Here is a 16,056-nt window from a genome sequence, read left to right on the forward strand (position 1 = left end):
AATTATATTATCACACTTCTGGCCACAAAGCGCTGATATTCACCGCACATGCCCATATTAACGTTTTCCAGCCAGGTGTTTTCCTTTTCCCATTCTTCCCTTTCTCTGAGGGGAACAAACATTGCTGCTCTAATGCTGGGCTCACACTGTGCGGTTTTAGGCCCATTTTGAGCCGATTTTTGAGTGATCGGACCGATTTTGGCCTTCATCGTGCATCGTGTAGTATACGTGGGGTAAAGAGAAGTGATTAACACCTCACGACCAGCTCCCGATCATCAATCGCTCGTGAGGGTGTCACCACAGGGGCTCACACTGCTCGCGCGCAAACACGTAAACGTTGGTGAAAAAGACGGAGCAGCACGGCTGTGCAGCCTGTGATCTGGACACAAGCGATGGAGGCACAACTTGTAGAACTTTGGAAAGCTCATCCGAGCCTTTTCGATGTGGCATCACAAAATTATCACGACCACAACAACCGTGAAAATAGTTGGATCTACACTGCTGCTCAATCACAGCTGCCTGAACAATGTTTTTCATTAGCAATTTAGCAAAGTTGATGGTGGTGGTGTGTCTGTGTGAGTGAAAGACAGAGAGAGCGAGCGACAGATTTTCTGTTATAACCTTCATGTTATGGAGGCACAGTGTGAGCTCTCAGGTCGCATCAGAGCATCGGGCGGTATAGTGTGAGACCTGCATCGTGACCTACCAACTGCGAGTCAATCGTGCAGTTTGAGCAGGAGCTGAATAACGTGACTGAAAAAATCGCACAGTGTTTGCCCAGCTTTAGGTGTACTGTCGTCCGAGACTTGCACCGCAGTGTCTGCGTTTGTTCCCCTGTTGGCCATGCTTCTTGTTGTGGTCATCTGTTGTCTTCCGGTATTTTCTCCGTAAGCGACCTTTCCTCGACCAATGAGATGAGCGGTAATCTGAATTGTCATACTCGAATTGTCATAAGTGTGCTGTCAGCTCATTGGTCACAAAGCAGGAGAGGGGCTGGGAATTATGTTTTCAAACAAAGTGTTAATTCCATTAAAAGTTATAGACTACTTTTGATTCTCACTGTATTACGGGACAAAGTGCGTCCCTTATTAGCTCAATACGGGACGTGTACTTTTGTTTCTAAATACGGGACGATTCCGTATTTTAAGGGACGGTTGGCAACCCTAGTCTGCAGAGATCTGAGCAAGAACAAACGCCAACGACTGAGTGACAGGGACTCTGTGTGTGTGTGTGTGTGTGTGTGTGTGTGTGTGTGTGTGTGTGTGAGAGAGAATCATAGCAAACACTGAAAGGCATTTCTTGGACGCAGTAATGAGTTTTGTTTGCTCAAAATAATTTCCCCCTCAAAATGCAACATTTGTTCTTGCAACAATTATTTTACACGCACAAACAGAAACGACAGTATAGAAACAGCAGATGGCGCTGCAGGCGCGGGGGAGGGTTTCCATCCGGGTCAACTGTCGTGGCCGTTTAGCACAGCGTCGCTGCTGGTGAGTTAACGTCACCCCTCCCCATTTTTTAAAAAATAAATAAAGTAAATGTATTTTAGATGTGCCGTGTCCAGACAGCAGGGATCCAGTTCTCGGGTTGAGCTCGCCTCTCAACAGCTGCTGTACGTGACGTCCTAATGTTATGCCCGTTTGTAGTCATCGGCAGGCCTCTTCATCACGTTTCTTTACGTGATCTCCATCTTTCCCAGTGTGACCGTGGGCAGCGTGGCCTGGTCCCCTCCACCTCAGCAGTCATGTGCCGCTGCTGGATGACGTATAAGCGTTAATGCTGTTAATGCAAAGCATTAAGTTTGAACCTCAGTCTCTCTGGTTCTGTTCACTCTGTGAGAAAGCTGCCTGTCAGTAGTGTCCACCCTCGGCTGCCGTGAGCATGCCAGCTACATTTGATTAGGTTTGAACGGCTGCTGTGGGGCTCGGCTCAGTGTTGCCAACTCCTCCGTAAGGAAAATCGCTATTGGCTGTCCAAAAAGTCGCTAAATGACGTCATCACCTAATTTGTATAATTGGTCATGCTAATGTATTTGTAACCTACGCTGTTGGAGAGAGAAATAACATCGTGGAAGAGACAAAGTGAGTAAAAAACGTCCTAAATGCAGTTAGAATTTATTTAGAACTACAAATTAAATTTCTTTTAGCAATTATTGTTTTTTAATGCCACAATTCCAACCCTGATCCTCTATCCGGGTTTGGACCGGCAAAAGTGACATCATTTGCAGTTCGGACTCACAGATGTGAACATCTCCTGCAGCGGGGGGAGGACTATCCTCCGCCCGTGAGCGCTTTAGCACGGGTGAGGTGCCCACGGCAGCACCCGCTGCTTGTTGAGAGTAAGAGCAACACGCCCTTTCACATCAAAAAGTCGTCATAAATAAGTCTCCAAGAACACCAGAAAAAGTCGCCAGATTTGTCGCTAGTCGCTTTTTGGAAAAAAAAGTCGCTAAATTGGCAACACTGGCTCGGCTCAGTTTCCCTGTCCGAGTTAACCAGAGCCTGTTAACCCTGCTTTGTCTCTAAACTCGCGCTTCTTTCAGGTGAGCAGGTGACTGATCTTCAGTTCCAGCATTAGATTTGATCATCCATGCAGGAAATCAGTTTCCATCATGAGACTGTGCTGTCAGATGTTCACATGCTCCGTCCCGGTGGACGCCACCTTATGACACACCTCAACAACGTTGGTCAACCTGGTGTGTATAATGATGTCACTGTCACAGCGTCATAATACTGAAGCTGTAGGTTGTTGTGACTAAGAATACGTTTCCTGTTAAACTTTGTTTTTGTTCTCCCAGAAGTTTCAGCTCATTCTGATTTTTTATAATTAGTGAAAAACAATCACAAAAAGAAAACATGACAACTATTATGAAAGTGTTTGGAGTGATTTTAGTCAAACTGCCAGTCCTCAGTGGCAGTTCACTGTTCATTGTGCTTTATTTTTGCTGCTGTGTACAGAATCCGTTGTCCACAACGTGACAATGACCAAATCAGTGTTTTTAATATAATTATAGTATGTACATGTTTTAAATGACAAAAAGGTAAAGCATTACTCACTTGTTTGTGACATTTTTTACTTGGTAATTGATCGAAGCTGCTAAGATGAAGACCTGAGCGAAATAAAATGTCAAAATTGTCATTTGAAAATTCAAATTCAAAACATGTCAAAATGCAAATCATCTGATTGTTAAACTTGTACTGAATATGTGTTTTTTCAGTATGTATACTTGTGTACTTTTCAGTCTTCATGTCTAGGTTTGTGATCCTGGCAGAAAGATGTGACGAGCCAGGGAGTGACTTAAAACATGAAAGTGAAACCAGCCAAACAGTCAAACAAGCCACTGAAGAACCTGATGGAGAGGACAGAAAAGTAGAGTCGCTCTTGGATTTCGATGGAGATCTTGACATAATACATCGGTATGCAAAAACATTTTCTCAGTCAACTATTAAAAGCTGCTGGTTTGCTTGGGAAGGGTGTCATACAGGTTAAGACCATCCATATACTATTTCAACCTCTTCAGATCGTTTGTTTTATTAATGTGTTCATTATCATTGTGTAGAGTGCAGAAAATGTTACAAACCTAGTAGAGCAACTTCATCTTTACCTTAGAAATCGGTGTGCAGCGACAGATTCATAAGTTGTGTGGAAGAACACAAAACATTAAATTAATTAAATAAACATTAAATAATCAAACATTAAACTCAAACTCCGACCCATCTGCATATTACTGCTCAACTTGCTGCGTGGACTCGGTGGTGCTCCGGGGCATTGTCACTGTGGGCCCTGAATTCACTTTGTTGGGTTATGTGGAATGGGGGTGACTGCTGAGCCGGTTGTTTGCTGGCTTTCTCCTTCCAGGGATAGTCTTCTACCTCCTGACCCTCCCTATCCCCACTGTCTCATACAACACATCACTCAACATGTAAAGTGTGAGTGAGGGGGGGTCGTGGGTTGCGTAGGTTGTAGCGTGTAGGGCCATTCACGTGGCTGTGCTGGCTGCACTGCGCACTAACCCGCCCCTCCTTTTTAATTGCTCCGTAGTCATTACAGTTCAGCACACAGACTGAACGAGTCACCTGGATAAGTGAGGAAACTTTTCTCCCACTGAAAACTTTGTCTGTCTTTTGTTTTAATCCATTCATCATCATCATCAAACCAGAATGTCTGTATTACATAACAAAGGGAGAGTATATGGTCTGCAGTTCCAACTGAAATGCACAGAATGAGCTGTGTTTTTCTTTTTTGCTTCAGAAGGGCTGTCCTGGTTGACACGCCTCTGCAATGTTGCGTGGAGATCAGGGGCAGTACCTGTGGACTGGCAGACCGGGGTGGTGGTCCCCATCTTTAAGAAGGGGGACCGGAGGGTGTGTTCCAACTACAGGGGGATCACACTCCTCAGCCTCCCTGGGAAAGTCTATGCCAGGGTGCTGGAAAGGAGAGTTCGTCCGCTAGTCGAACCTCGGATACAGGAGGAACAATGCGGTTTTCGCGGAACACTGGACCAGCTCTTTATCCTCTCCAGGATACTTGAGGGTGCATGGGAGTTTGCCCAACCAGTCTACATGTGTTTTGTGGACTTGGAGAAGGCATTCGACCGTGTCCCTCGGGGTGTCCTGTGGGAGGTGTTGCGGCAGTATGGGGTGTCTGGCCCATTGCTACGGGCCATTCGATCCCTATACAACCGTTGCAAGAGCTTGGTTCGCATTGCCGGCAATAAGTCGGACTCGTTCCCGGTGGGTGATGGGCTCCGCCAGGGCTGCCCTTTGTCTCCGGTTCTGTTCATAATTTTTATGGACAGGATTTCTAGGCGCAGCCAAGTGGCGGAGGGCTTTCGCTTTGGTGGCCTCAGAATCTCATCTCTGATTTTTGCAGATGATGTGGTTCTGTTGGCTTCATCGGGTGAGGGCCTCCAGCTCACACTGGAACGGTTCGCAGCCGAGTGTGAAGCAGCGGGAATGAGGATCAGCACCTCCAAATCTGAGGCCATGGTTCTCAGCCGGAAAAGGGTGGAGTGCCCACTCCGGGTCGGGGATGAGTTCCTGCCCCAAGTGGAGGAGTTCAAGTATCTCGGGGTCTTGTTCGCGAGTGATGGGAGAAGGGAGCCGGAGATCGACAGACGGATTGGGGCTGCAGCTGCAGTGATGCGGACGCTGCACCGGTCCGTCGTGGTGAAGAGGGAGCTGAGTGTAAAAGCGAAGCTCTCAATTTACCGGTCGATCTACGTCCCTACCCTCACCTATGGCCACGAGCTGTGGGTAGTGACCGAAAGAACGAGATCGCGGATACAAGCGGCAGAAATGAGCTTCCTCCGAAGGGTGGCTGGCCTCTCCCTTAGAGATAGGGTGAGAAGTTCGGCCATCCGGGAGGGGCTCAGAGTAGAGCCGCTGCTGCTCCACATCGAAAGGAGCCAGCTGAGGTGGTTCGGGCATCTGACAAGGATGCCCCCTGGGCGCCTCCTGGGTGAGGTGTTCCAGGCATGTCCCACCGGGAGGAGGCCCCGGGGCAGACCCAGGACACGCTGGAGAGATTATATCTCTCGGCTGGCCTGGGAACGCCTTGGTGTTCCCCCGGATAAGCTGGAGGAGGTGGCTGGGGAGAGGGAGGTCTGGGCCTCTTTGCTTAGGCTGCTGCCCCCGCGACCCGGCCCCGGATAAAGCGGATGAAGATGGATGGATGGATGGCTTCAGAAGGACATTTTAGATATATTGTTCAAACCGTGTCAGCTCAATTTTTATAAATTTGGTGTAAGATGATATTCCTGTTTTGCCTTTCAGGAAATAGTTTGTTGGTGAAACAGTTTCTTTAAAAAAAATTATTCTTAGATTTCTTGACATCCTTTGGATTGACACTGTAGGCCTAGATGTTGATTTGCTGTTATATTTTTGTTAGAAATGCAAATTATTTGTGTAGTGCGTCAGTGAAATATGATTTTGAAGGATTAAAAGTGTGTTTAGGAGAGTTGTTCATAATCTAATAATCACTAGCAACTATTAAAGCAGACCATATATTCTCTCAAACCACACTTTGCAGAACAAGGACCGACTCTTGAACATGATGTCCTTATTATTCCAGTTTATCTTCTGTGTGATGACAACTTGGAACACACAGTGGATTCCATCATACCAGTGTTTGTTTGTGGAAGTCTGCTGTGTTTGGTAGAACTTGGTGTTTTTAATAAAGACATTTCTGGGATCTCATTTCCCCCCCAGTCTATCAAAGTAGTAGGCTTTGTTAAGAAAGAAGGGTCCAATCACACCATGCACTTCTAATGGTGTAGATTTTTACATACAACACACAAAAGTACACCCTGAGAGGTGTAGTGAATCCAGGTGTTTCAGTTGCTTCCATGGTGACAGGTGTATTAAATCAAGCACCGGGGCACGCAGACTGCTTCTACAAACATTCGTGAAAGAATAGATCACTCACAGGAGCTCAGTGAATTCTAGTGTGCTACCATAATAGGACGCTACCTGTGCAACAAGTCCAGTCAGGAAATTTCCTTGCTACTAAATGTTCTACAGTTAGCTGTTAGTGGTATTACAACAAATTCTTCATAAATGTTGGCCCTGAACTAGCAGCGGACATCCCGTGTCATAAAAATGAAAATATCAGTAATATAAAATCAAATCCCTTTTCACTGTTCCTCTCAGCTACAAATGAGCAAGAAGTAATAAATATCACATTAAAATGTAAAAGTAAGTCTTCAATGGATTATCATGACATAAATATGTCTGTAGTTAAACAGGTTATTCTGAATATTGTTAGTCCCTTAACATATATCTGTAATTTATCATTTCAGTCCGGTTGTTTTCCAAAAAAAATGAAAATTGCAAAAGTAATACCACTATATAAAAGTAATGACAAACACAGTTTTACCAATTATAGGCCTATTTCTCTACTGCCTCAATTCTCAAAAATTCTAGAAAAACTTTTTAATTCAAGATTAGAAAAATTCCTTGAAAAACATCAAATAATAAATGTTGGTCAGTATGGTTTCAGAACACAAAGAACCACTTCAATGGCGATAATTGAGGCAGTAGAAGAAATTACTGATACACTGGATAAAAATAAATATGCAGTTGGTATTTTTGTTGATCTCAAAAAGGCCTTCGACACAATCAATCACTCAATATTATTGGATAAATTGGAAAGATATGGTATTCGAGGGAAAGCTGGTAACTGGTTAAAAAGTTACCTAACAGGTCGGGAACAATATGTTAGCATAGGGCATTACCATTCAGAGAAACTTGGTATTACATGTGGTGTTCCCCAAGGGTCAGTGTTGGGACCAAAACTTTTCAATGTATACATAAATGATATTTTTGATGTTTCTCAAGTACTTAAACTCATACTGTTCGCAGATGACACCAACATATTTTTCAGTAGCGATGATTATACTGATCTTGTAATGACCGTAAACAGGGAGCTACAATTAATAAAAAAATGGATGGACATAAATAAATTATCATTAAATATAAATAAAACTAAAGCAATGTTTTTTGGTAATTTAAAATATAATATAGAATTACCAATTATCATTGAAGGTGTACCAATTGATAATGTGAGTGAAAACAAATTTTTGGGAGTTGTAATTGATAACAAAATTTCATGGAAACCCCACGTCAGACACATAAAAACCAAAATTTCCAGAAGCCTCGCAGTTTTGAACAAAGTGAAGCAATTCCTTGATAAAGATGCACTTCGTACTCTGTACTGTACCCTGGTTCTTCCATATCTTACATATTGTGTGGAAGTGTGGGGAAACACATATAAAAATACAACTAATCCATTAGTCACAGTACAGAAACGAGCACTGCGTATTATTCACAAGGCTGGTTATCTAGATCATACTCACAAATTCTTTCTTCAGGCAAAGTTACTTAAATTCCAGGATCTGGTTAATTACAATACATCCATAATTTTGTATAAAGCTTTTACTAAACTTTTACCGGCAAATTTACAAACTAGATTTGAAATTCGAGAAAAGGTTTATAATGTGAGAGGCTTTGGAGAATTCAAATTACCCAGAACTCGAACAACCCGTAAAGGCTTTTGTGTGTCTGTATGTGGTGTGAGAATCTGGAACAGTCTGAGTTTACAATTGAAACAATGCAAAAATATTCATAGATTTAAATTCCTCTACAAACAGTTGGTCTGGTCACAGTATACTCAATGATGCTTTTAGTGTGCTCTGTAATGTCTGTCCTCTTACCATTGCTGGTATGGATTCCAAAAAAAAAAAAAAAAGTGTGCGTATGTATGTACATATATGTACATGTGTGTGTAGATATATATGTATGTATATGTATGTGTGTTTGTTACTTGTAGTTATTACTGCCTGTTACCTGTGGTAATGCAATTTATAATTCATATATTCTGTATTCAGTTATGAAGGCTCTAATTGTTGGTTGCGAGCTGCCGTTTAGATGCTTGTATGTGCCCGGGGCTGTTGATGGGTCTGTATGCAATGATGGGCGTAGCTGCGGGAAGTTTATTGTTTTTTTTGTTGATGAGTGAGTATAGGGGTGGGATTTAATAAGTTTTCTTCGTCCCACTCCTTTTTCAGGCAATTTTTGTTTTTTGTTTTGTGCATTTTATGTCCAATATAGGTATTTGTTGTGCCTGAAAATGAACAAATAAATGAAATGAATAAATGAAATGAAAGTGGAAGCGATCCGAAACAACTGCATCTCAACCACGAAGTGGTAGGCTTCGTAATCAGAGAGCAGGGCAGTGGGTGCTTGGCCATATTTTGCTCTTGGTTTGCCAACTTGCCAGAATTTACCGCTTCAGACATCCAAACTTCATGTGGCGTTTAGATTAGCTCGAGAAAAATGTGTGGAGTGGGTTTCCATGGCTGAGCAGCTGCATCTAAGCATTACATCATAAAGTCCATAAAGATATGGATGAGTGAGTTTGGTGTGGAAGAGCTTGACTGGTCTGCACTGACCTGACCTGAACCTGATACAACACCTTTGGGATGAATTAGAGTGGAGACTGTGAGGCTGGCCTGCTTACCCAACATCAGTGCTTTGTAAGGAAGCTTACCAGAATAAAACCTTACCAGAGGAGTCGAGGCTGTTAAAGCTGCAAAGGTTGGTTTGACAAAATATTAAACCCTGTGGATTAAGGATGGGATTGGGTTGTTTGTGAAGGATCAGTGACACAGAATGTGGCAGCCACAAGGTTAAGTCTGGATGGCCTACAAGCACATGTTAAGTGAGAATTTTTTCCCAGCTGCTGCTACTGTTTGCAGGAAGGCCTGTTGGCTCCTGTTGGCCCTTTTTGTCCACTGTTGTCTGTCATGTTCAGTCGGTTCCCTCCCACGTGTCACCGCTGACACTGGAGCCTCTCCCAGCATACTTGGGTATCTACTGGCAGCAATATGACGTCAAACGCAAAACATTTCTTTGTCACTTTGGAATGAATCGGATCGCTGCAATGGTTTTCAGAGTGAAGGACTTACATCTGATGCGATCTTGGAAAAACAAAGCAAACCAAAACTAAATTGCAGGATCCACTTTATCCTGAAAAATAAAAAAAATGTTGCTTTCTGGTGAAACTTGTGCCAATATGGTGTGGGGGCCACTTGGGAACTTCAGGTGGCATGCGTAGCTGCATTCACTGCTTCTTGCTTTAAAGGCTTACTGATGCTCACATGGTCTGAAATCAGACGTAGGAGTCACCTCGACCTTTCATTTCCCCCACATCAGATTTACTGGCTGCCCACAATTACTCCAGGATATCCCAGTTCTGGAGAGTCTGGTGTCAACTGGCAGTAATATTTTCTGTCAGACGGGTCCTAAACACCTCATTGCAATGTTTTACCCCTGGAATGTCAGTTTCTTCCCAGTGTCTGTATCGTTGCACTAATTTTAGCCATGGCCCCGATTGCTTTGTTCAGTTTTGGAAAGAGAAACATGTATTCTATGAAAACAGTTTTGTCCAGTCAGAATTAGGATGGATGGAAACTTGAGGCGACTGTTGTTGTGATTTGGTGCTATATAAACACAATGAGTTGAGTAGAATTACCCTGGCTGCACAGTTTCCTGCATCTCTGTACCATTTTTATCAAACCCCACTCATCAGCTCCCTCGGACCCTTGTGCTGTAAGATGTAGTGAGTTTGTTTCTATGTGATCAGATGTGTCTGTGTGTCGCTGTGCAAGCTTCACCAGTTCATCACAAACAGGAAACTCAGCAGTCTGTTGGAATCTCCACTCACACGCATACAGCACCGGATCATCTGCAACATTTCGTTCACTCGTGTTAAATCAAGCAATCTCTCCCTGACATGATGGCAGTCAACTAGGTTACATGTCTAATCTTAACCCAACAAGCTGAAAGGACAGATGACAACAGAATGTTTCAAAGATCCATATAAAAGACTTCATGTAGTATTGTTCAATCATTAGAAAGCAGCTTACAATTTTATTACCCACTAAGTGTATTGACGGTAGCACCAGAGGCTACTAAATAGTCAACCTATTGTCCTGCAACCTGGAGAGTTACCTCTCTGTCAGCAGTTGCTGAACTCAGCATTTAAGCTTTTCATTTTTAACAGTGATGAGAGACATGGCCATGTTCATGACCATAAGCTAGTCTTCACTGCATGTGTGTGTGTCTGTTAGTAGGTGTGTGTGTGTGTGTGTCATCATCTTCTTTTTGTTGCTATGCCGAGGACCATTCTCTCTCTCAGCCTCCAAGTCAGTTGGCCTCAGTCTCCTGCTTTTCAGGACAGTCCTGAGCCTTCATTGGTCCTCCAGGTTCTCTTCTGCTGCTGTCGCCACTCCCACATCCTGCATTGCTTCATGGTTGTGACATGTACATTGTCAGTTTTTCTTCAGCTTTCTCTTCCACAACCATTTTAACTCCACGTGTTGCACATCTCAAACTCAATCTTTTAAAGTCCATTCACACACAGTGATTTTGAAGCCTCTGATTTAGAGGACAGCTCTCTATCCATAGTAGAGTTTGTATATGCTGCTGCTCCTTTAAGGTCGAGGGCAATGCCGCTATCTGGCCACCTGCTGTTGACTCTTGATGTCAATGAAGTTGCTCTGGAAGTGTATTGTGCCGGCTGGGGGAGTGGTTGTCGCTGAAGCTTGTTTTCCTGGGTCATCTGGCATCGAAACCAAACCGACTGTCTGAGAAACATTGAAGGAAGGTTAAAACCTTTTCAATATCAAAGGTTGTGTGAGTACAGTCTTGTCTATGGGAGTGAAATGTGGTTGGGAGTGAGATTCCCACCATCATGTAGGCACCAGCTTGATAACAAAGCATGTTGTACCCTTGAGCAAAGCTTGCAGTCAGTTGTTTTCTCGTCTTCATACACTCTGTGTTTGTAGAAGAAAGTTACAAATACATATCAACACTACACAGGTTAGATGAGGTGAGAGACAAACACCACACATCTTCAGCTCTGTCTTGTGTCAGTGATGTGTCGTCATCTGGTTTGTTGTAGTCAGTAGACTTACATTAGTTTATGTCAGCTCACTAGTAGAACCAATAACTCGGGAGCCTAAGGACACTCAAACTAATAATAAGTTTAATGAGTTTTATGTTAAGAAATCAAGGATATACTGTCTACTTTCACTGTTTGTGTCTTTAGCGGTCATTGGCTCAGTGTTGTTTGGCTAGCTGCACCGAAACTGGAAAATCCAGCTGTTACCTGCAATGTTTGGGGGTTGCACCTGATGAATGAGCACAGTGTGGAGGAGAGCCTGTCTGTGTCACCAGACTGACAGCTTGGAGTCCAGCACTCTAATTTTAGTGTCCTTATTATCCCATGAGTTATTGGTAGGGCTGGGTTTTAATAATCGATTAAAATCGATTCTGGCTTGGATAACGTGAAATCGATTCATTAAAATCCTGAATCGATTTTTTTATATAAATGTATTTTGCCCAAAATTCCAGAATCTCAGGTGAAACCTCACAAAATTTCAACAACCACCAAACATTTAAAACAGTAAGTGAGAGCAGCAACAGGCTTCTGCACAAAGACGTGAACACACAGCTCGACCCGCCGACGGATCAGGATCAGTGAGGCGTCGCCTTTCTCACCCGACGGCACGGACACGGTCGGGGCTGAAAGCCGACAGCTCGCTGATTCTGATGTGTCGGCGGGTCGAGCTGTGTGTTCACGCCCTTTTTGCGCTGATTCTAAAGCTGCAGGTTTGATCTCTCTCTCTCTCTCGCTCTCTCTCGCTCTCTCTCGCTCTCTCGCTCGCTCTCTCGCTCGCTCTCTCTCTCTCTCTCGTTCGCTCGCTCGCGCTCTCTCTCGCTCTCTCGCTCTCGCTCACACTCTCTCTCTCTCTCTCTCTCTCGCGCTCTCTCTCGCGCTCTCTCTCTCTCGCTCTCGCTCGCTCTCTCTCGCTCTCTCGCTCGCTCGCTCGCTCGCTCTCTCTTGCTCTCTCTCTCGCTCTCTCTCGCTCGCTCTCTCTCGCTCGCTCGCTCGCTCGCTCTCTCTCTCTCGCTCTCTCGCGCTCTCTCTCGCTCTCTCTCTCGCGCTCTCTCTCTCTCTCGCGCTCTCTCTCGCTCTCTCTCTCTCGCTCGCTCTCGCTCTCTCGCTCGCTCTCTCTCTCTCTCGCGCTCTCTCTCTCGCGCTCTCTCTCGCTCTCTCGCTCTCTCGCTCTCGCTCTCTTTCTCTCACTCTCGCTCTCTCTCTCTCGCTCTCTCGCTCTCTCTCTCGCTCTCTCTCTACTTCAACAACAGTTTCCTGTCTCTCCCCGGCTGCTGAACAAATTTAAACTTTTTAAAATGATACAAAATGCAAAACGCTGTGTCTGTAATAAAACCGCTGTAACGTCAGAGGTGATGTTCATGTGTTGATTAATGGTTTTCTTTCGTTTTTGATGTACTGCAGAATATTTTTATAAAATCCCAGAACAGGAAAATCACCTTCATGTTTTTCTGTTTTATCTTCAGCTGCTTTGACACAAAGGCCTCTGCTGTGATGCTCACACCTGTGATAAAGTCTGGAAAGTGTCAGCTTCCTTTTTATTGATACAAAAATATGTAAATGTACTGATCTGAATTATAATATTTCTGACTGTGTGAGGCAAAATTTCCCAGATTCAAATCGAATTGAATCGAATCGATTCTAGAAATCAGTGACGATACCCAGCCCTAGTTACTGGTTCTGTTCTGTGAGCTAACTTAAACTAATTTATGCCAGTTTTTGAGAGCAGAGCTCCATGGTGTAAAGTAGCCTTCATACATGTAATGTTTCTTTTCCACTTTAAGATGATTTAAGAATAAAGGGCTTTGTTTAAAAAAGAAGAGTATTCCTTCAGTAATTATTCAAATTCCAAAAATAGCAGACCTACACTAAGACAAAAGAAATGTGCAGCTGTTCACATATCTGTAAGTAAAATGCTGTAACTTTTCTGGAGAATTAGCAACATAAAAATGAAAAATGCAGCTTAGTTATTGTTTTTTTCTGTTGATGAATGTGATATTTTGTTATTTCTCAGACCTCGGCCAAACCTTACAGAGGGCAGCAGTCGGGACTGGACTCGCCCAGTAGTTCTCAAACAGTCTAATGATGCAATGGAACAAGAAGAAGAGGGTCACTGGTTAAAAGATGTCATAAGGATTGGTAAGAATCTTGATTTTATATTGTTTCTTTTAAAAAAAACCTCATAAATATTATTATTGTTATCATGAGTGCAGATAGTAGAAAAATTGTCTTTGTATGGTAATAGAATTTGTAATTTAAAGAAAAGAGCTGTCCACAAAAGAGGAGCATGACATGTACCCAAAGCTGCAAAATGGAAGTCAAGGGACAGTATTCAACCAGCAAATACTGCAAACAGAGAAAAAGTCTAAAGCTAGTTTAACAAAACTGCTCTGGTGCGTCACAGTGGGCTCGTCACAGCAACACAGGCAGAGTAGATGATAAATGCTCTGGGACTTCAGGCCTGCCTGGTGGAATACAGTCTGGCAGTGCAGCTGAAGGGAAGCCTGGCAGAGCAGGTGTAAAGGTGACTTCAGGTGTGACTGGCCAGACAGGATCAGAGAGGTGCAGCCTGCTGGAGGCAGTGAGCAGCTACACTGCTACATGCACAGAGGATGCCACTGTGAGACCATCACTGCATGTGTCGACGAGAAACCCTGGATTACCAGTGAGGTGCGCTCACTGCTGACAGCCCGAGATGCAGCTTTAATGCAGGGGATGAGACTGCGAAACGCACCTTTGCAGAGAGAGTCCAGGAACACCTCTGTGAGACAGGAAACCTCAGCATAGTGCTGTGAGCAAAGAAACCAGTTGTATCCTGATACCATCCCGTCGCATTGACAACAATGCTGATAAAGTGTTTTGAATGGCTCGTGGTCACCTGTCTATGCATGTGCAAGAACGTGTGTGTGTGTGTGTGTGTGTGTGTGTGTGTGTGTGTGTGTGTGTGTGTGTGTGTGCGTGTGTGTGTGTGTGTGTGTGTGTGTGCGTGCGTGCGTGCGTGCGTGTGTGTGATGGGGGTGTGTTTGTGTGACCTCCTGCTCACCAAAAGGATCATAAAAGCAGGAAGCTTACCACGCAACAAACAGATCTTTCAGATAGCATGTATCTACAATAAAACCAGTGTCTGGAGAGGTGGTCAGAGACAAAGGAATGTCTTTGATCCTACAGTTTGAAACAATGTAGAGATGGTAAGCATAAAAACATTTAACAATTCGCTTTAACATACCTCCTTTTTTTATTTTATTCTTTTGTAATTTTATTTAAACTGCACTTAATTTTGTTGTACTTGTTACAAAGAAAATAAAGATATTCTGATTACTTTAAAGTTTTTACTTACTGATCATTCGCACACATTTATTTACTTATTTAACTGTAAACTTTAGGTGAGGATTTAATAGTGATACGTCTGGGATGGATGAGTGTAGGGAGGGTTTGCATATTGTTTGTGTGTGTGTTATCATATTTGTTGCGCCTGGAGAAACGTCTCTTCATTTTGCTTGCACTACAATTGTATGCACAACAAATTGACAAAAAAGCTCGATTTGATCTCTAAGGGAGAGCCCAGCTCTCACTTCACCACAACAATTCAGTACAGGATCCGCATCACTGCGGACACCACCCAAATTCATCTGCCAGCAATGTTCCCTCTAATGTTTCATGTGTATGAGCGAACACACAAACTCCCTGAGCGATCCCACTGTGAGCAACAGCAGACGTGTGCACTGTGATCATGCCAGCATCGAATCCATCCAAGTTACATGTTTATTAAAATAATCAAATTACAGCATTTACATTTATGTTGGACTACTTTTAATTAACTGCTTTAGCCCACTTACAATGAAAATTTAAATAAATCTTGTTCATGACCTGTAGCATGTTAACACTATTGGAAGTAAAAATAACTTGAACTCCAATTTTGAAAACACGACTTTCTGTTTTTTTGCTCTGACTGTATTATGAGTCTGTAACTCTGTCTGCAAAATACAGTAAATAATGACCAATGTTGGGCAGTTAATTATATAGTTACTTCTTCAAAAAAGTTACTGAGTTATGCAAACAGAGTTTTTTGCAGCTGTTTACCTAAAAATGCAGCCAAGGCGTTTTTTAAACAAACATTTCAAACTATTTACAGAACAATCAGCTGTTCTGCATCAAATCTGATGCCACACAAATTATTTGTGCTGCTCCAAAAAATAATTTCTGTCCACTATGAGATGAAGGAGAACAACAGCCTGATACCTGCAGGCCTGACAGCAGCAGATGTATCACTGCTGTAACACCTGTAACACTCAGCAGGCGCCTCATTGTTCTGACACACAACAACACTATTGACTACACTACACACTAACTACACAAGATTTGTGCTAAACGTCTCAAATCTCTTACATCTCAGGCTTTCGAGCGTTTTCCTTATAAAACGCCGTTTTTACCGTTTCTTCCTGCAGTAAATATAAACAACGACAGTATTCAGGAAGAAAACCAAACATTACAGATATTTTTATCATAACTCTGGTTTTACGCGGCCGATCAACACAGTTTAAAAACTGGTATAAAGTCCCCACTTCTTCCGTCAATTGTTCCGTCTGTCCTGCTCAC

The 16,056-nt window shown here is 43.2% G+C and overlaps 1 protein-coding gene across 4 annotated transcripts in view; it reads left to right on the forward strand.

The window, feature by feature from the left end:
- The first annotated feature begins 1,430 nt into the window (after positions 1-1,430).
- Positions 1,431-16,056, forward strand: part of mettl22 (methyltransferase 22, Kin17 lysine) — a 24,887-nt gene continuing 10,261 nt past the window's right edge. Inside the window, exons 1-4 of one of the 4 annotated variants that reach the window (XM_085270013.1) lie at positions 1,431-1,490; positions 2,543-2,695; positions 3,242-3,416; positions 13,475-13,599. In XM_085270013.1, coding sequence (XP_085126139.1) covers positions 2,590-2,695; positions 3,242-3,416; positions 13,475-13,599 — 406 coding nt within the window. In that variant the 5' untranslated portion in view covers positions 1,431-1,490; positions 2,543-2,589. The other 3 variants (XM_085270015.1, XM_085270017.1, XM_085270014.1) reach the window with 3 other exon arrangements.

This window comes from Mchenga conophoros, linkage group LG4 (genome assembly GCF_057382185.1).
Source record: "Mchenga conophoros isolate Kocher_MC1m ecotype Shallow Benthic linkage group LG4, M_conophoros_male_GT1.1, whole genome shotgun sequence".
NCBI lineage: Eukaryota > Metazoa > Chordata > Actinopteri > Cichliformes > Cichlidae > Mchenga > Mchenga conophoros.